Source organism: Phaethon lepturus, unplaced genomic scaffold (genome assembly GCF_000687285.1).
Source record: "Phaethon lepturus isolate BGI_N335 unplaced genomic scaffold, ASM68728v1 scaffold21363, whole genome shotgun sequence".
In the NCBI taxonomy this organism is placed as follows: Eukaryota; Metazoa; Chordata; class Aves; order Phaethontiformes; family Phaethontidae; genus Phaethon; species Phaethon lepturus.
This window is the reverse complement of record NW_010527703.1, coordinates 21,893-42,340: the sequence shown is the minus strand read 5'-3', so window position 1 is coordinate 42,340 and position 20,448 is coordinate 21,893. Positions and strand designations below refer to the sequence as shown.

The window sequence follows — 20,448 nt, the reverse complement described above, 5'->3', positions numbered from 1 at the left end:
CCACAATTACCAAATAACCAGCAAAGAGCAGGCAGAGCTGGAAAGTCCCTGACTGATGAGTGGGGGAACTAAAATCTTGCTAGTGTTGCATGAGAGTTTCATTCTATTAGAGACGACAGCTTTATAGCACATTATAATTTGTCTCTTCTGTGCCATTTACTTTATGAAGCAGCTAAAAAGACCTTATGGATATCCTCTTTCCTGGCCATGCAAAGGTTTCCTCAAAAATGGTTTGCTTCATGTATTCAAGATAACAATCAGAGCAGTTGTTTTCAGTTCACTTTTACTGAAAGGGATGGTGTGGCTACTGTTCCAGAAGGCCTGCATGACTGAACAGTTGCTTCTTTTGGGGCTAGGTCCCCCGTCTGTGTGTGTGTCCCCGGGATAGAGATATTTCCCTAACATGCTGTTGCTTTCCCATTATAGGCTTTGGTTTTATGGCTCTTCATTGCAGGAAAGTTAAACAGAGGTAATAGGAGTTGCTGGACACCTGCCTGTTACAGTTGGGGAATGCGTAAATAAGGATGCAACAGTTTCATAAATCAGCTCCATAAAATGGTCACGGGGCAAAAAAAGTCTTGTCTTAGGAGGAGAAAAAAAAGCCTGGTACTGTGCTATTGCTTTGCAGGACTGTTCCACCAGCAGCAGCAGGCAAACCTGCACTGGGCAGACGAAACAAGCGGACTAAGCCTGGCAGCGCATCTGCTGAGGGTTCAAGAACAGCAGATGCAGCTTTCCACTGGCCTCTGCACAGGTAAGCCTGGCGTGTATGTATGGCACTACGATGTTGCAAGGCTTCTCAGGGTGCAACAGAGACATCCACAGTGTCACATGTCATTGAGGCATTAGTGGTCTCGCTGGTTTCTTGCAATAAGGCGTCTGTAACCCTTGGGCTCCCCAGAAACAGTACTGCACTGGGGTGCAGTTTTCTGTGCTGCACTGTTTCATCAGATGCGGTGACTCTGACTCACAGTGCTACATTCTCTTTGAATGCCGTTTAGTGTAGCTTTAATGGACTGACTTACTCTAAAGTGACATTTTGAGCAAAAATGCCACTGATGATTGATTAATTTTTAAACCCACCTCTTCCCCTACTTTTATTGTGCAACATTTCACACAAAGCTGTCTTAATTGGTCAGAGCAAGCAGGGACAAGAAAGTGAAAAGGAGACTTGTCTCATTTCCTCTTCTAATAGTGACTAAGAAATCAGACAGATGTATGCGGACAGCATTTTAACAAAGGGCTGTTTTGCTGGTGGGGGCACCTGTCTGTGTGTGCCGAGGTACCCTCACTCTGCAGATGCTTCCCCCTGTTAGCTCACCGGTAAGAGCCCTTCTGCCTGGCTAGTGCGCTATGCCTTCATGTGTTACTGTAGGTGCACCTGTTCTAGCCATTCATTTCCCCTCTGGCAGCTAAACTGTGCCCTCAAAATACTGTTACTGAGCAACGCTGTCTGTAATACCTGAGCATCTTTATCAGGGTGTACTGAATATGAACATGTAAGAGAAGTGTTGCTGTTTATACAATGATTTGTCTTATGTGTGTGACCATTGCCTTTATTAGGGCTTTAATCCGAATCTCATTGCTTGGACTGTCAAGGGTGTATTTCTTCCATCACAGTAACACTTTGACACAACAGTTACTGGCTTTTGAACTGAAGTAACACAGAAGTAACCCATGCAAAAAGTCATCAATTAATTCAGAAATGTAAACGACTTGTATTACTTTATTAAATAGCCAATTCTAAAGAACAGTAAAAAAAATGAAAACATGCATCATTTGGTGTTCTTAAAAAAAGTTTGTCCAAAATGAAGACTGTTAGAAAAAAATTGAACAAGTTTAGCCTCAATACACCTTCTGCTCTCTGCATAAAAGACAGACATTTGGTAGTTATAAATACTGTTCCATCTCCTTTAACAAAGTTTAATAATGTATACATTAGTATTTCTATTACAGTTTTTTTCACATTTCTTCTGTAAACATAATTTTAAAAAATGCCTTGTTAGCAAGCTTAAGGAACTATTGCTGTCCTGTACAGTAAATACAAATAGGAAGATCCTGGATTTTCCTGCCATTCTAATCAGCACTCCATTTACTGAAGCATTAAAGATTTCAATTAGTATAAAAATATAACCAGAGATTAAATGTCTGAGAAGATTCAGTATCTGAGTGAGTCTTAGTTAATTGGCAAATAAAATGCTATTGACTTCCAAATCTGACCATCACTTCTGTACAGCTTCTGCTCTTCTGAGATCCAAGTATCACAAAGCACTTGTTATCCATCTGAAACCTTCACTTCTTATTTACTAAAAATAATTTAATGTTTATCTGAACTAAAAAGCAGGTGCTAAGAGATGGTTGTACATGTTCAGTGTGTACATACAAAGTCAAAGATAACAAGTCACACCAATGGGCACCGGCCCTTTGGGATGGGGGACTTAGTTCTCAAAACATCTGTACAATTTAGCAAGAATACTATTTTATTTATCAATAGACTGACTTCTTGACTGGTGTGGGAGCTCTGCAAAGCAGAATCAGAGACTTGTTCCATCTCCCTACAAACTGGCTTTGTCCTTTGAGAGAATTCTGAGACAGAGCAGTAGGCTATTTGGGAAGCCTTGTTACTAGAAATGCTGAAGTTATTTTGCTGACAAGAATTAGTTTTTTTCCAAAACAGTATTGCTATACATCTATCATTTTTATCTAAAATAAAAAGGTAAAATTTATTTTCAAAAAAATGAGTTTTCCCTCATTTTTTTTTTTTAATCTGGCCTCCAATGAAGACAAGTGCTGCATCTAAACCAGTGGTATGTTATCATCAGATTTCTTGCACGAACATAGCCTTGATGCAGATGGTATTTGGCCTATACGTGCTACCATCTTTCATTCATCTGCCCCAGAAATCTGTAAGTCAAAACTGTGTATGTTTTAAACTATGGAGAGAACTCTCAAGGTTTTTTTTAGCACTTCTCAAGTATGAGACAGTACGAGAACAATCTTGCATGACTACTTTTTCCAAATGTTTTACGGCAGCATTTTGTACATGCCTATTTCCAGTTCTTTTGTTTGGATTCCTGCAAAAAGAGGAAAACAGGACACAAAATCCAACAGGTACCCAGTGATGCCAGTCTACCCTCGCTAGGGAAGAACGTATCTGAGCACTAAGCACAGATATATAAGGAGACTCAGTGGAAGGAAAGGTAGTGCTCTATCTCAGAGCTGGGCAGAACCTCCAGGACTGATTTATCCTGGGTTTAAATTTTACTAACTGAACCAATGAAACTATTGCTTCCCTTGCTTTTTGGAATGAAAGTGACACTGCTTGATCAAGTTAAATGCTGTCAAATAGTTACAGGCTAGTATAGAAACAACTCTGTCACAAGCTACATTTAAATAAAAATCTTCAGTTGAAAAGTTTTCTGTGAGAGAACAGAATTTCTAAAAACGTGAGGGAAAACAGCAAGTACTGTCAGACACCACATGTGATAATTGCTGAGCTCTGCGTAGACACTGGTATGTGGTAAACAGTATTTCCTTTGTAGAAAGGCCCAACCTGCTGAGCAAACTAAGACCTTTATAAGCGAGAAGCTGCTCTGTGCAAAGCAGAACGTGCAAAGGTGGGCTTCTATTCATGAACAATACATCAGCTACCGGCGTTACTCAGAAGTGGCTTTTTTCCCTTTCCAGCTCTTTTGTCTTTGCTCGAGTTCAGCTTCAGTGAAGGCAGCCGGGCCCCAGTTTGTGATTAAGTGAGGATTCTTGGAGCCTGGAAGACAGAGTGCAATACTTGAAACAGGCATTTCTGACAGGGACATCACTCACCCACCATCGATGGGACAGGTCGAGTGTCACCGCAGGATGAGTTGGTGAGTGCTCTCTCTTCTGTGACTGGAGACCCTCTCAAAGGGGGCCTGAGGACCTGCCTAGCCACGGAGGGAGGGACACCATCACTGAAGCTGCTTAGTGTGAGGCGTTGTCAGCTTCTGCCAGCTTTCGCATCCTTCTCTCCCAACTTCCTCCCCTCCCCCCCCCAACAGACCAAATCTTAGCAAACCTCTCTTCTTCTTGCCTTTAGAGATGTCCTTGAAGGAAAGCGATCTCTCCAGCACTGCATTACAAAGCCACTTTGGGCTAGCAAGCTGTTAATTAAGCTAAGAAATTAAACTTTTCCCCAAAATCAAATACTTTAGCTATCTTTACTTCATGTTTTTGGCAATTAGCATTTATGCTAACTGTAGTAAACACCCAAAACATGCAATGTTCAGGTTGATCCTTGCTTTGTTTTAAACAAACAAATAATAATAATAAAAAAAATTGTTATAGTAGGGCCAGTAGAGGTAAAGACTTGAAAGTTACCATCAGCAGATCTCACAAATGTGGTATGTATAGGCTGCTGTGAAACCAGTAAGCTACAGGAAAAGGCAGACTTCAGTAAATCACTAGGTGTTCTAAGTGTAGGAGACAGAATGAATGTGTAACTTTTCTGTTGATAACTTACCTGGCTCTATTAGTCGAATTAATCCCTCATGATGGGCTACTTTATCTTTCCAACTCTTGGTGTTATTAGCTGCCATTTCCAACTTTTTCTTAACCTCCTGAAATAAGATACAGCCCACTCAAAAACAAGAACAACTTTACTCTGTTTATATAAAAAGAAAAAACATCCTTTTAAAGCTAAAGACAGAACCATGCTAATTCAGCCAGCACTCCATTTAGTGTAGACAGGAGAACTGCATTTCTAACCATTCTAAGTAATTTATTCAGTCGCTAGCTGTATAGAAAAAAGCTGTCAAACCAGAATCCAAAAACAACGAGCTTTTACAAGATTCTGTAGCTGCCTAAGTAGGGCCAGTTTTCACGAAGATTGAAAACATAAACATAGTTGCAAAACAGAAAGATATATTTTCTGTTCCAAGCTAAGACAAGCTAGTGGGTACCTCTCACTTAACAGGAGTCATAAAATATAAGCTAGGAAAAGGACCGCTGCTGTTAAGAAAGAGGAGTTCTTCAGTCTAAACCGAGCTTTTGGCCAATTCCAAACAGAAGGCCAGAATGTTTAATTATTTCTAAAATAATGAGTCAACTATTGCAGTGACCCACTCCATTTGTTTTGCAGATTTGTTTTGTTGGTTGTTTTTTTGTTTGGGTTTTCTGTCTATTGTATTCAGCAATTCCTTTGGAGTAGTAAATGACGTTTGATGTACAAAAAGCCTGAGATGTCATCTAAAAAAAGGTCAAGTATTAGCCAAAAGCAATCTAATGATGGTGTTAGATGTAACACCAATATGGTAAGTTGTAAAGTGGCCAGAACTACCCCACCTAGGCCCTGGATACAACTCACTAGCTTGCCCTTCTCACAGAGCTAACCTCAACAGCATACAGACAGCGTAAACACACTCCCTAGTTAAACAGAAACGCAGTCATGTTTTGTTTCCTGACCTAAACACACACAGGATCAACACCGCCCTAGAAAGTAAGCAGCACTTCAGACTCTGCACTCGCTGGATTCTGACTCGAATACAGCTACTGGCCTTCACCAACAACACTCAGCGGAGCAGAGAACAGGCCTGGCATTTGTGATGCAAGGCACTGCTACACATTGAGAATCTGGGCTAATTCCTAGCTATCCTTGACATCAGTTCAGTGCTTAAATACCTTTTTGAGGAGCAAGGGCCTACCAGTAGCACATTGATTTTTCATCTGTAGAAGACAATAGTGCCCCATGACATCATCAAAACATTGCAAGAATAATCAATTCAAAAGCATAAAAAGCATAAAGCATATGGGACTACATAAGAATAGTTAGTCTACAGTAGAAGACAAATGTATACAGAGTATTTCAGGATATGACTTAGATGGCTTGCAGATGAATTGAGACAAAAGAATAAAGGAGGTGGTGTGTCTGAAACATGTCCTCTTCTTCTTCAACTATATCCACTGGTCTAGGCCAAAAAAACACAACACATAACTATCCTACCTGCTATTCTAATTTTTGTGCCATACTCATCCTTAAAGAAGCATGATGTTGATGAACTTCAGTTAAACCACTGAATACCTGGCTAAGTATGAGAGGCTGATGAACAGAACAGCTCACCTCATATTGCTCAAGGGCCTCTTTCCTCTCCAGTTCAAGTTGTTCCAGTTGCTGCATAGCAACTTGAAGAGCCTGTTCCTTTATCATTCTCTGGTTTTCTAGCTCTTGCTTCTCTGCTTCTGTCATCTGAATGGTCTGTTGCTGCTGCAAGTGCCATTTTTCCAGTTCTGCTCTCTTTGCTGACTCCTCTTCCAGTAATCTGCAATGGAGATTGCGGTGTTAACTGCACTTTAAAGTCAGCTCTATCCATTATGTAGCATACATGTAGGGAAGCCAAGCTAATTATTTTCTTTCCTTTTTTATTAAAAAAAAAACAACAACTTCAGAAATAGGGAAAAAGTTGTTGGCTTGTCTTCACTGTAAAGCTGAAAATCATGCCAGCAGTGTAAGCAGTCTGACTGCTACAAAGGGCTATTCAGAAAATGTAGCCAATAATGCAAATATGCAACACTGAAAAGCACAGAAGAAACAAGCATGCGTAAGTTATCTTAATTGTCTTAGGAGAACTGAATATATGAAGAAACAAACCACACTAAACAAAGACCATATGAGTAAGAGGAGACTTAACACTTTATCAATTATTATTTAAACCTGCAATAAAATGCAGCAGAAAGTCATATGCTACAGTTACTCATTTACAAGCTACACAATTGAAAAGTCTGTACAGAGTGATCCCCATTTCTCAAGTGCTGACATGCACAACACCTGGTGAAAAATAAGTGCGCCTGCTTTCCTGAAATTGCTGAGCACTCCCACTGCCACAGGCTAATCAAACACATTAACATGTCATAAATACCAGCTTTAGCCTTCATAGTTTAAGAAAAAAACAAAAATTCTATCCTGTGTCTGGACTTCAGGCTAGTCCCCCTTTCCAGCAGCGTGTCCAAGATGCAAACAATCTTTAACACTATGGCACCGTTGTTTATTATTGCAGGGGGGAGAAGGGAATTGAAGTAAATCCCTACTAGGTAAAAGCCATACCTGGCTTGAAGTTTCCTTACAGTCTCTTCATCTTGACGTGCCTGTTTCTCATCCTCCAAAGCTTCCTGTAGCTGCTTATACATTTCTTCCAGTTCACGTACTCTCTGTAAATACTGTTCCAGTTCAGATGATTTCTGAGCAACCTGCTCTTCCATTTTTTGTCTTACCTAGCAGCACAAATTGAGGACACATATGAGCTACCATTCAAACTCAGGCTTCCAGTTTTTAAAGGAATTGCCAGGTTTCCCTCAGACAGCGTTTTCAGAGACAAACCTTTTCCTGCTGCCTGCAGAGCAAAACTGATAAAACTGAGTCTAGATTTGTAGATGTGTAACTAAGAGCATTTAAAAAAAATAAATAACAACGCAGGTTTCTTACATTGCCCTACTTCATGCCACACGGGATTTTTACAGGGCTTCAAACCTAACTTCAATCCGTTTGATCTTGCACTTAGTTTACAGATACACACAGAACGGATGGAAGGGAAAGCTGACGGAGTGCCCAGACACAAAGGTCAGGCTGGTTTAATTACACTGTTTCCACTCCTTTCCTCAGGCACGTCCTCCCTTGGCAGCAGTGTATTTCACACACTTCCACCTGGATGATGGCACCGCCAACAGCACAGGATTGATAAAGGGGTGGAAATCAGCCAAGGAGCTTGGCTTTGCTAAGAGAAGAGCAGCTATAACAAAAAACAAAGGTAAGGGGTAAAGGAAGGTGAAGGGATGCTGCATATCTAGTCACCCACACCCTGATCCTCATTCCCCACCTTTTGCTGACCAGAGTGGGAAACCAGGGCACTGCGGCTGCAGAGCCACCCTTCCTCACTGCGCTGGGGACAGCAGCAGTCAGCTGGCTCTGAACTGAGCCGGGATAAAGCGCCAAAACCTCAGCATTTAGCAATATGTACTTCACAGAAGGTAAGCACAGCTCCTGAAGCCAGCAAAAAAGGCTTGCTTGCCAAGTGTGATAGAATGGCATGTCCTGCTCCACTGGTCTGCAGTCTGCTTTCCCTCAGCTAACCAAAATCCCACTGACCCAGCAAGTGGTCATATTCAGGAATTCACAGGCAGCCCATAAAGCAGCACTGTGTGCATTTATGTCCCGAGACAATCCATCACATGGACTTAACTATTTCTACTTCTTTTCTCCAGCTAACAGAAAAGCCCGTTATGCCCGACAAAGCTCTTCAAGATGGAAAATGAGTTCTTTTGGAAATTCTCAAGTGTGGATTATACTGACAGTGTTGTAAAGCTACAATATTTCTGTAATTTTTTTTGTTTGCGTGTGTGTATATAAATGTAAAAGAACACACAGTATAAAAAAGCAATTGTTTTAGGAATATATTCAAGTCAGAAAATTCCTAAAATGCATTTTGTTTGTGCCTGTGTTCACTTTGCATATTCATATAGTATGTACTGGCCTCAGGTTCTCCATTTTTGAAAACTGCACGGATAACTTCAGTCTGCATTTATCTTTCAAGCAGTCAATTTTTTCTCAATTTTCCAATAATATTTAAGCTTTGAAAGCCATACAAATTGCAGGCAAGCTGTTCCAGTATTTGAATTCACCAGTAAAAATATTTTATTCCTACATCTCTAATAAATGCAACACAGGTCGCATTCTCCAGCCTCCTGCGGAATCCTTTCAGTGACAGCCTGTGAGGGAAGTCATTGCTGAATGCATTGGTCACTATGTGTAATCGTAGCAAAACACCACATGCACTACTCACCATTTTTTCTCTCTCCAGCTCCAAACTGAAGCGATCTTGTAATTCGACTTGAGTCTGAAGTCTTTTCTTCTCTTCCTCAGCAGCACGAGCAGCTGCTGCTTCTAGTTGCTGGAAGAGAAGGGCAGGGGGTGGAGGAGAGAAAAGAAGGAAAAAATAATTTGTCAAAACTAAAACATTTCAAGGGAATGGTATTTCATTTAACAATTTTTGTTTTTAACTAAAATGGAAGAAACCTTCAAAAGCATTGAGGCACCAGTTTGAGAATAGTCTCAGACGTTTAAAAAAACCCAATCTCTACATATCTTTTTTAATCTTGTTATTTGCAAGACAATTTTAAGTTTACCAATGAAAAGTCAATTATCAAGACTTCTTCCAAGCTTCAAGTCCTGCTTTGCATAACAGATAAAAATTGCTCTATTTCCTTCTTTATCTCGTATGGGATAAAAAACTGTTATGGAAAACCACATCACAGGCAGGAGTGCACAGGAGTTCCAACAGTGAAAACATGCCAGCATGCATAGAGTTCATACAGAAACAGAAGTGAGAAGCACTAAATTGCCATGGGAAAGCAGAAGTGCTGCAGACTTTGACTATAATAAGTGATTATGTGATTGTGAATCACATCCCTTTAACATCCCCTAAATTGCCATGTAAGGTAAATAAAATCCTAGTCAATAATCATCACTTGAAATTAGGGGAAAAATTAGCCTAGTCAGAGCTAAGGCCTAGGAAACAGCTGCTGGTACCTTCATGCCTTTTTGCAACTTAACTTTTTTTGCATCTTGATTTCACATATAGACAGTTGTCACAGTTTTTCCTTTCATCTGGATTTGAACAGCATGTGTATTTAGAATGTATGGAAAGTTAGAAGTGTACAAGTACCAGCCAAAACTTTACCAATACTGAAAAAAAAAAGAATTCTCTCACAGAATTTTCCTAAGAAACTTATCTGATGGTTCAGAGGAAACAGAAAGCAAGCACCCTTCTTTTGTAATACGTAAGGCTGGTGAAATTGTTTCTACAGACCTCTAGTAAGAGCGGGACACCCATCTTCTTTAGTATTTTTGGAAGGTACCACATTTAAACCATCTTCCCTCACACAACCTAGATGAACTAATGAGATGCCTGAATGATTAAAACTGCCAAGCTAAAACTTTCATTCCTTTAAGTACTTGTGATATCACTGTAGTTAAAGAGAAGGGTCCTAGTTTGTTTTTAAGCTGTAGAAGATAGTACAGAATTGCTCTCCTTTGAAAGGCTTAAATGATGCAAGTCTTTTAGAAGTAGTATTCCTCCTCTGCCAGAACATTAAGAAGCATGTAATTGTAATCAAATGCAAGATGCCTATTTAAGTGAAATTTTCTTTTGATTTCCTTCCCTGCTTTGAAATGAAACAAACATTGCCAATACTGAGCCGAGAAGGCGAACGTGCAGAATCACAAGCAAGGGTGTGTGCTAGGCTTTTGCCAGAGAGCTCAACAAGAAAATACAGTGTTTGTCCACTCTATCAGAAACTTCATGCTTATTTCATGTCAGAGGACATCAGTTCCTGGCAGGTAAGGTTGCTGGCAACAACTATGCAGTTTAGGGAAAAGTCGCAAATGTTGGCGTTGGGGAGGGAGGGGGAATCAACAGGAACGCACCATTCCAGGAGGGGTTAGTTAGCGCAGAGTCTCTGAATCCCATGCAAGACACCAGATTGAAACAGAACAGCTGCATGAATCCTGTGCATGTTCTCTTGGTAAGAAAAACTTACCTTTCAGTCTGTTTAATCTTGACATTCCATTAAAAAATACGAAAAAAAAAAACTATATAGAGACAAAGGCTCTTATTCTTACGCAATTTGCTACTGCAAGAGCTATCAAAATACAAACCCCTCTCAGAGTGCGCTTTGGCAAGTGCTGTGTAAGTGGTGGCTCGCTGCCATTAGAAGCAAATCTAACTCTAAGCTTTCCAGAACAATTCAGTTTCCTGAACCATTTACAAAGCCTTTTCCTTGAAGAACATTTTTCTAACTAATCAAACACTTTAAGTTCCTCCAACACAGTACCTCCCCACTAATTCCACTCAGAGTGCAGTAGTTCATGTCAGAGACTAAACTACTCTCCTTGAGAAGTCATTTTAATCCAGTCCACTTCAAAAGTCGCTTCTTGCTGCAACTCTCTTTAGTTTACCTGTTGCAATTTCTACAAAACTCCCCAGAGCCTGTCAACATCCTACTGCTCCTTTGGGGTTGCTCTCCTGTTATCTTCCCCCTCATGTTTTCTCAATAAAGTAAACTCAACACTGCAATCCAGCCTTGTGATTTCTGTTAACAGGTATATTACCTACCAGTAACTTGCAGGTAACACAGGCTATCCTTTAAAGCATGTTCTGCATTCTGAGTCTTAAACACATGGTAGAGTAAAGGTGCTAACATTAAATTAAAAAAAATTGTTTTCACCTGACAGACTCCATTTAAGGCAAACAGAATAATACCCACATGAATACTGTCAGTACAACATTATTAAAAAAAAGACAAATTTCTCCTTGCCACAAATCATGACAAGACTGCTAAAAAGACACCTTTTGGATTATTTATTTGTTTTATTTTTATTAGTTTCTTCTGAGGGCTAAAATTAGTTAGTGTTTTTCATTTATGAAAAACTAAAGTAATGACTCAGACTTGTCCTAAATGTGAATGCAAAAAATCAAATTAATTTAGGAATGTAGTGAACAGAAGACTCTTTAGACTAAGCATCAACCAAAGATCGGGACTGCTTCAGCAGCCAAAATGTCGGGGAGGGAGGCATTTGCGTTCTCTAAGGGAAAATAGCATTCTAAGCTATTTCCACGGCACGCTCCTCATTAAAAGATACCACGGCAATAAAAGCCATAGTAACTCTTCTTGCAAGTCTTTAAAAAGAAAAGATGGGAAGTACATCTGGATACTAACCAAGTCTCTGTGGAGAACTATTGCAGAGGTACCAGTTGTTCCCGAGTACAAAGATCCATCAGCATGTTCAATCTACTGTCAAGAGTGTGCAGCCACAGCAAAGGCACCTTGGTGCCTCCTGTGAGTCGTTAGATTTAGACTGAAAAGCTGTCTACACAGAAAATAATGTATTCAGCAAGTCTTCTGCTAACACTCAGAAATTTCCAGTCTAATTCTCAGGCTTTTGGAAGTTAATCCAGCATTTATAAGGAACATGCATTTAAACAGTTTAAAATGGTTGCTATGTGTCTCAGCTCTATAAATCTCTCCCAAACTACTTAATAAAGTTATGCTTATACATACTTACAAAATCGCTTTGCATCTTTGGAATCTTTTTAAATTAAATTTGTATCTCTGGAAACTACATCTATGTGACGGAAAGAGTTCCCCCCCCTCAAAAAAATTCACATAACAGAACTCTGGAAAACTGTGTACGAAAAGCTTAATGGAAAGCCTCAAGTTTGACAGACATGTCTGACAGAAAAAAAAAACCCAAAAAACCACAAGTAACTGAAAATACTAGATTCTCCATTCCCCAAACACCATCCACACAGCTGGGGTTTTCTTTTGCACTAGCCTCACAACACCCTCGTAAGTACAGGGCCCAGGGCTGGGCCACGCCAGTTCCCTTGGGCCTGCAGAAGAGTCCTTAGAAAGCGCTGCAGCCGGTGCTGAAGGCTGTACTGCAGGATCAGCTGGCAGGTCTACCTGCCTAGGGGGCTGACGCTGACACAAGCTCACCTCCTCTGGAGGAGTTCGCGCAACGCGTCTCAACACCTGAACAGGAAATAGATGCCTAATTATCCTTTGAGAATTGCAACCACAGAGACTGAACTTAAAGCTTGAAGGTTAGCGTCTCCCACTCCCACCTTTCGCACGGTCTCCAGTTCCTTCTGCTTGTTCTCATTGGCCGTTTGCAGTTCTTTCATCTGCCGCTCCAGCTCTTCTTGCTCAGCTAACAGCTTCTGGCGCAATTCTTTCCGTTTTTGGCGTGCTTCTTTGTGGGGTGGAGGGCTCCCCGCTCTCAGCAGGTTTACAGTGGTCTGTATGGCTGGAAAGGAGGGTGGCAAGACAAAGGGAGAGGAAGAGAACACCAGTGAATGGAAATGCTAAACTTTCTGGATAGCCTTAGTGAACGGATACTTGTGGTGATGTGTTGTTTGGGTTTTTTGATGTATTGTTAAATCAGAAATAACTGTTGTCAGTTCTCCTAATTCTCATCAGGCTAGCTGTCAACACAAACCAAAAGTGAAAGCTGGTGGGCTTTCAGCATTGGCTGTGTGCCACAAGGATAAAGTCCTGCAATGCCAATGCATTATGTCAATTCCTATATTGGTTTCTAACAGGCAGTGGATATACAAGTCACATGTATGCACAGCTGCAAAAAAAAAAAAGCCAAACCCAACACTTTAAGATTTCTTAGTACATAGATTCAGTGACCCTAATCAAGCAGTAAGTTGTTACATTCCGAGAGCAAAGCTGAGGAGTGGCAGATGTTTTTGATATTTTATTCACCTATTACAACTGTGAAAAAGATCTCTTTTGGAACTAAGTAATCATTCATTATACATCAGACTTTGGTGCAATTAAACACATGCATTAGGTAAAGAAGGAAGTGCAAATGAACGCACACAGCTCCAAATATTTTAAATGCTGCACATACTTCAATGCCATTGGCAACAGTGGGTTGTTCAAGGGCTTCTACCTCACTCTGCAGAAGATGCATCTAACTATCACTCAGCACATCCTTGGGAATCCCTCACAGAATGAGTACCTTCACCGTGGGAATAGAAAAGGAAGCCCCAATTCTCAGCCTTATCCTCAGCTCACCAAACCACACTACCTCATGATGCCGAAATGAACAAGCTTTCCCTTTCGCCCCAAAAGCAACAATTTACAAAGTATTCTCCTTCCCTTCCCCACCCCTAGAATTATGCAAAAATTATAGAAAAAGCAAACAACAAGAATATCTGTTTCATTTTGGTTATGGCTGCCTGAATTGAGTCATGTAAGCGACAGAAACCAATTCCCCTGATGTGGATCGTTAGCTCTTCCTCAGTCTCAGGCTCCTTAAAGATCCTTTCCACATGCCCAAAACAGAGACACCAACAATCAGAAGACCAAGAATTTAAAATCTGAGTAAAGCTATAAGACTTCAGCTTACCTTAACTTTCACATAACTAAGAGTTTTGAAACCTCACCTTGAATCCACTCTTGCTTCTTCTTTTTATCAGAGGCACTGATCTCAAAGCTTTTATCAAGACATTTTATGAGAAAAAGGCATTTCTTTCCATCTTTGTCAGGCAAGGCCTAGAATGGGTAACAAAGGATTAGACTTGCAAACACTGAAATCTAAGTTGTATTCTCAAGCCCCATGTATGCAGTTATCTGTTACAGAGCTACAAATACCGGTACTAAGAACCTTATATAAAAACAGTTCATAAACACTTTTTATGACAGTAAAAAATAACAAGATATCAGGAGTCCACCCTGCACACACACACAAAATTAATTCTTATCTTTAGAGATATTCATAGTTTTTGGCTTTTTTTTTACCTCTACACAACAGTTGCCATCCAGTATGATGTCTCCCTTCTTGTCCTTTAAATCTTCACTTACATAGTAGGAAATAATATTGGGTTTTAGCACAAACCATCGTTCCGTCCAATTTTTCCTTTTATGACCTTTTTTCAACATATAGCCCTGTAAAAAGCAATGCATCCGCTGAAATGCCCGGCCTGTGTTGAATCACCTGGTCTTCTGGTTATGGGGCTTTAAAGTCCCAATAGGGCACACAGAAAAGTTAGCTCAAGGCCCTAAATACTTCAGCTACACACATCCATTCCTAATACCAGCACACATGCTAATTGTTTAGCCCCTGAGAAACTACTTGCTGTTCTTCTGTCCAGTTTTTAAGTAACTGGATTATCTGAATAACATTATTATTATCATTATCGTCATCATCATAAGTCATTATTATGACTCTTCGGTTCTCTTGGATGTCCTTTACTATTTAATTTTCTTCAGTCAAGCAGAGACATTTGCCATCGCTAAGACTCACCTGTAGTATTTTAATGACAGCCGTTATTAAAAATCAGTCCTGTGAGGATGCACGCCCCAGTGACGGATGTGTGCCTGCATCTACGCACTGTAAACCCAGGCTGTTACGGGATACTCCCAGGGACAAAGCAGAAGTGCCTCTCTCCTGGGAGTGGCTCCACCCCACCACCACACTCATTTAGCTGCACCCCACTGAAGAAGCAATCCCATACAGGATCCTTCAATGACTACGTTAGAGAAACTGATAACAGAACCATACTCCTGGCATTTTTATTGGACTGGATATGGGAACACTGGCAAAGCCTGGATCTTCCCTTGAAGAAAGAAGGTCATACTTTGATTTAAATAATGCCAAGATTTTACTCATAGTATTTTTTTTTTTCTTGAAAGATGATCCACTCAACTTTCTATATGAGAAAAAAGCACTTGCAAGCCTTAACAAAACTATTTCAAAACAAGGTAGATAAGCCCATGCTTTGCCACTGAGCATTATACAAATAAAAGAATAAAAACTGTAAACTTCTGTAATGGCAATACATGGGACTGGTATCATGAGCAAATCATCCAAGTTTGCCTCTATTAAATATTAACATTTCTAAAATATAAAGAGCAATACTAAGTGCAGTTATACTAGTAACCCTGTTATACATTATCCAGTGTGGCTATGGCAATTCAAAAACCCTCTCATGGAAAAGAGGGTACACAGAGAATGATATAATAATTGGTCATTCTTTCAGGCGTTTGATTTTTAATGGTCTTACCAGGGGCACCGCTGTGACCCTGACAGTTTTTAATCTAGAGTTTCAAAGTTTGTCGGTAGTTGAGCTATACCTGCCATTTCTGAAGCCATACTTCCCAATTACTTACACACTTTCGTCTGGCTCTTAACTTCAGAAAAAAGTCAAATCACTGATGAAACTGAAACACCTACATCACTATAGCTATGAACAAGCAATACAGAAAGCACTGTACTTAAAATATTCCAGATTAAGAAGATGGAAAAGTTGGAAAGAAGATCAAGGAACATTTTTCTGTAGTGCCTTTTAGCTATAGCAGCTTTGGATATAAGTAAATAAATAAATGTGCTGTGGCATATTTAAGTCAAAGTTGTCTTTCTGTACAGGTCTGAGGGGAAAAAGATTCAGGATAGTGGGAGAAGCTCTTTTGTTTAAAAAACAAAACAAACAAAAATAAACACCCCCCCTACACACACGGCTTATCTGTGCTCAGCTTTTCCAGCCAGTTAAACGTGGCCAGAGCCAAGGCCTTGCCTATTCCCCTGTGCTATCCCACCCCTCTGCTCCAAAACAGGAATGTGCAGAGAAACAATCTTTGTTTGCCGCCTCCGTACTCGGGTCCGGGGTCTGGGTGGTTGCAAGGGCATGTAAAGGACCCCTGCAGCTTCACTCTTCCATGCCTTGCACAGTCTAAGCCTAAGGGTGTTTTTCCCCTTCCTGACATACTAAATTTGCTTTCAAAGCCAAGTCAGACTGATATTTTCCCCTCAAATTTCTGCAAAATCTTTTATTATTTCTGTGCATCAGCTGCTTCTCATCTTCCAAGAACCCACTAACAGCTCCTGGGGACCTTTTCACACCAACTCTCACGTGAAGGACACATCTTTCAGAAAACTAAGTATCACAAATTTAATCATCACTGCTACCCTCCATAAGCCTTGGAGATCCAGGATAAGTGTCCAAGAAAAAGGGTAGTATGAAACTTGGCTACGATACGGTATGTCATTAATTAATACCCTGAAGTAATCATACACTGCAATAAACAGGAAAATTCTGTGAATCAACAAGGTATCACAGTACAAGCTGTGACCGAACCAGACATCTGTAAGTCACACAGGGAACTCCATTCTCCATTAGGCCAGTGACTGTCCAGGAGGCGCTCGGCCAAATCTTGACACAAACTATTTTTAAGTGTCAAGGAACCAAAGGCACTCAGACATCCTTGAGAAAGAGGCCCAGCCACCAAGAGAGGAAAGAAAGGAGACAGTAAAAAAAAAAAAGGGGGGGGATGGTGGGGGGAGAGACACAATGCAGTATCAAAACTGAAGAGAAATCAGATTTCCTCACAAGTTTCAATTGGAAGGACTGACCTGACGCTGGTTATTTTATTTTCATGGTATTAAATAGCAGAATGACTTCATTTTGCCCTCAACTGACTATGTGTGTGTGTGTCCCCAGCCCTCACCTCTAACAGGCCACCAGCAGTTAACAAAAATAGATTTTTGCATTGTTCGGTGGATATTCCGAAAGAATTTCCTGTGCCAAGACCTTCTGATGATTTCTTCATAACAGCTCAGGAAAGCCTGCCAAGAAAGCCTTTGTTTCTCTCCTCACCAAGAAGCCAAGAAATCAAAGATGACAAAAAGCCTCTGTCAGGTAAAAGTCAATTTTAAATAGCTCTCTATGTAAGCTCTGCTGTGATCCCTCAGGTCCCTGTGATATTTATACTTCCCATGAAAGAAATGCCATTTTAAAAGCCATTCCTAAACTGATAATCCAGCCACTGGAAATCTGAAGAAACTGAAGATTGACAAAAGTTTGCTAAGAATATAAAGGCCAGCATGACTTCCTGTGTTTGAGTACAGGTAAATAAGTTGTCAGTCATGTAGCCTGCTAAGCAGAACAAGAAGGCAGAGCGCTCTGGAGCTGTTCTTACACCTTTTTGCCCTGTTGAAGTGGGGCAACTTAGAAGCAGAGGTTTCAACTGGAGCAATACCTTTGTCCAGACCCCCTTGTTTGAATAGAGGTCATCATCAGCACAACTTATATTTGCTACAATGTAAATGAAACTAGAAAAAAGCATTTTCAAAGATTGAAGAGCTGTCACCAGTTTAAGAACTGACAGTGTGTTGCAGCTATTCTGTCAGCTAACAAGCAGCTGATAGTAGTATAGAAAAGGCTGTATTTTAAGGCAGAGCACACTTCTTTTACTTTCTAAAAACAAACTCTCCCAACAAGCCACTCATTCATAATACTGCAACAATTACAACAATCTGAACAGCAGCACTATTTCTCTTTTATAAAAATAAGCTCTTTAAAGAGCCCTTCTAAGTAATTCACATAATTTCCCCCTGTTCATTAATCCACCAGGTAAAGAAATTTCAGTAAAAGTTGAACATTTCCTATTTATGCAATAAATTGTTCTACTTTAAAACATTAGTTCTCTGTGGTTCTTACCTGTTTGAGTACATCTAATATGAGCTCATTAAAAACTTCATTGATTGCCATGGACACCGTCTGTCGGTCCATCCCTTTACTAAACTGCCCACTTCCGATGAGGTCAATCAGCTCCCATGCAGAAAGACCTTCTCGACTGGTGTTGAGAGCAATTTTATAATGGTCAAACTGCTCTTGCTGCCAGCCTGCTCCCATTGCTTCGGTGAGCTTTTTCAGTAAATACTCAATCTGTACAGAAATAGAAGCAGAAATTAATCATTTTCAGCAGGCAGGGAAACCAAGTGTTTCAGAGCTGTAAACTAAGCTTCTCCAGAGACGTTACAGCTAGATTCATATGTTCACATGTACACGGTTTAATTAGCAAAGATTTTGGGCTCCTGTCTCAGTTGAACTTTTGACTGCCAAGCCCATCCTGCAGTTACTCTCTTCACAGGAAAGAAACAAAGAATGAACCTGACTGCCTCTTTTAATATTTCAGATTGCTACAGAGCACATGGGACCTTCCCTGCAACAGCTTCCAAACCATGATGACTGAAGTGTGAGAAAGTAAGAAGTTTCAAAAAGTATTCTTGTAAGATAAAAAGCAAACAAATTAGAAAAAATAAGGAAAGATGGCAGTTCGGGCAAGAAGTGAAATGAAAAACTACCAAGGTACGATCACATATATTAGTCTTAACTCAACCCTTCTTCTCCATCTCTCACGCACTCCATCACTGGACACGATCTTGGCAGATGTACCAAGAGAAGTAAAAGAACAAATTTTTCATGTCCGCTTTTACTGTTTCCAAAATAAACTCTCTTTTTCCTTTAATCTTTTATCATTCTGTAAGCATTACCATACACAGGGTAATAACACCAATAACACTAGTCAAAATAAACACAAGAATGAAAAAGAGGGAAAGAAGGCTGTGTTTCTTCTTTTGTCTGTTTGTTTATGTAGTTTTTAAACTCATCACTGTTGGCTCTTTAAACAAAGAAGTATTTTAAACTAAGTCCATCTACAGCTTGAGCACATTTAAAATGCTTTTAATGGCTCTTTAAACAAAATAATCGGTGAGATTATTTTCCTAAAGACAAAACGAAGTAAAAGCCATGCTTCTAAGTTTCTCTGACTGAAGTCACAGGATACAAACTACTGCGTTTAACCCAGTTTTGAAGACAGACCAAGCTAACGTAGCTTTCTCCTACTTTGCGCAACAGCTCACTGTGTTTCCTCACCGGCTTTGCAGGGAACCCGACTGCCTTCAGCAACCAGCCGAGACAGACACTACAGCCACCTGCACCCTCCCTAAGGAGGAAGTCTGGGAAGAGGGTGCTCAGTAACCCCACAGCGGAGCACCCTCCTGCACCAGCCCACTGCTGGGTAGCAGCACAGGGCAGCAGCAGCTCTCCCAGGGACTGGCCTTCCTCTCCAGCCACCACGAGGCCAGCACAGAACCACCTCTTGGCAAGTTGGCTCACAAAGCTGCAGGCCAGGGCCCCTCCTGGCTGCCCTGCTTCTTGACAGGGATGGGGGGGTGCAACAGGGTGGGAACCGCACACCGCTCAGTGGAGGTGGGGAGGGAAAGCACCACGATCCTTTCAGGTTCTCCCTGTGCACATGGAAATAGCATGGATTTCCTAAGAATCATAGAATAGTTTGGGTTGGAAAGGACCTTTAAAGGTCATGTAGTCCAATTCCCCCTGCAATGAGCAGGGATGCATCTTCAACCAGAGCAGGTTGCTCAGAGCCCCGTCCAACCTGACCTTGAACATGCTGCTTTTCTGAATGTCAGTCCTTCAGGACAGTCTGTTCCAGTTTCAATTTTACCTACTTTAGGTGTGGTTTCAGAAACACTAAGTGACTCGGGAGTCTGAATCCCATTATAAAAAATTACTTGGTTATACAGCGTGAAGGCGCCTCATTGAAAAGCTGCGGAAACCAAATGCTTTCTAGGACCTCATTTTATTAATCACCAGTGCTGGTTTGCCTCTGTTGCTCAGAACTGCTTGAAAAACACAATGTAGTTTCTCCTACAGGTAAGAAAAACCCCAGCTGACAGCGCCAGGGGATGTTTCACTACAGAATGAATTAACTTTTCAGCTACAGCTCAGAGTCACTTTTCAGCTGGTCTAATAGGCTTTTGAGCACCCAGCAGTCTCTACATAAGAGATCTGGGAGTACAAAGAAATAAGGAAGTGTTTTTTCCCCACACACTTCACCACAAGGACTCCCAGGCCTCAAGGTTTTGATGCAGCGTACATGCTGGTTTTGTGGCTGCTGCTACTCTCTCTTGCAACTGGTACAGGCAAATCCCTTCCTTTCCCTCACATCCACGACCAAGAAACACACAAGCATGGACCAGAACACTCACCTGGCAAAGCAGGAAATTACCAAATTCACCCTAGAGATGGGTGGACTTTTCTTACTATT

At 40.8% G+C, this 20,448-nt stretch overlaps 1 protein-coding gene across 1 annotated transcript in view; it reads right to left on the bottom strand.

Moving 5' to 3' along the window:
* Positions 1-3,284: 3,284 nt before the first annotated feature.
* Positions 3,285-20,448, bottom strand: part of SWAP70 (SWAP switching B-cell complex 70kDa subunit) — a gene marked incomplete at its 5' end in the record, with an annotated part of 31,043 nt that continues 13,879 nt past the window's right edge. Inside the window, 9 exons of the mRNA XM_010283463.1 lie at positions 3,285-3,766; positions 4,499-4,595; positions 6,095-6,293; positions 7,076-7,242; positions 8,808-8,915; positions 12,651-12,832; positions 13,983-14,091; positions 14,338-14,484; positions 18,036-18,263. Of these exons, the coding sequence (XP_010281765.1) occupies positions 3,657-3,766; positions 4,499-4,595; positions 6,095-6,293; positions 7,076-7,242; positions 8,808-8,915; positions 12,651-12,832; positions 13,983-14,091; positions 14,338-14,484; positions 18,036-18,263 (1,347 nt within the window). The remainder of the gene's footprint in view (positions 3,767-4,498; positions 4,596-6,094; positions 6,294-7,075; positions 7,243-8,807; positions 8,916-12,650; positions 12,833-13,982; positions 14,092-14,337; positions 14,485-18,035; positions 18,264-20,448) is intronic.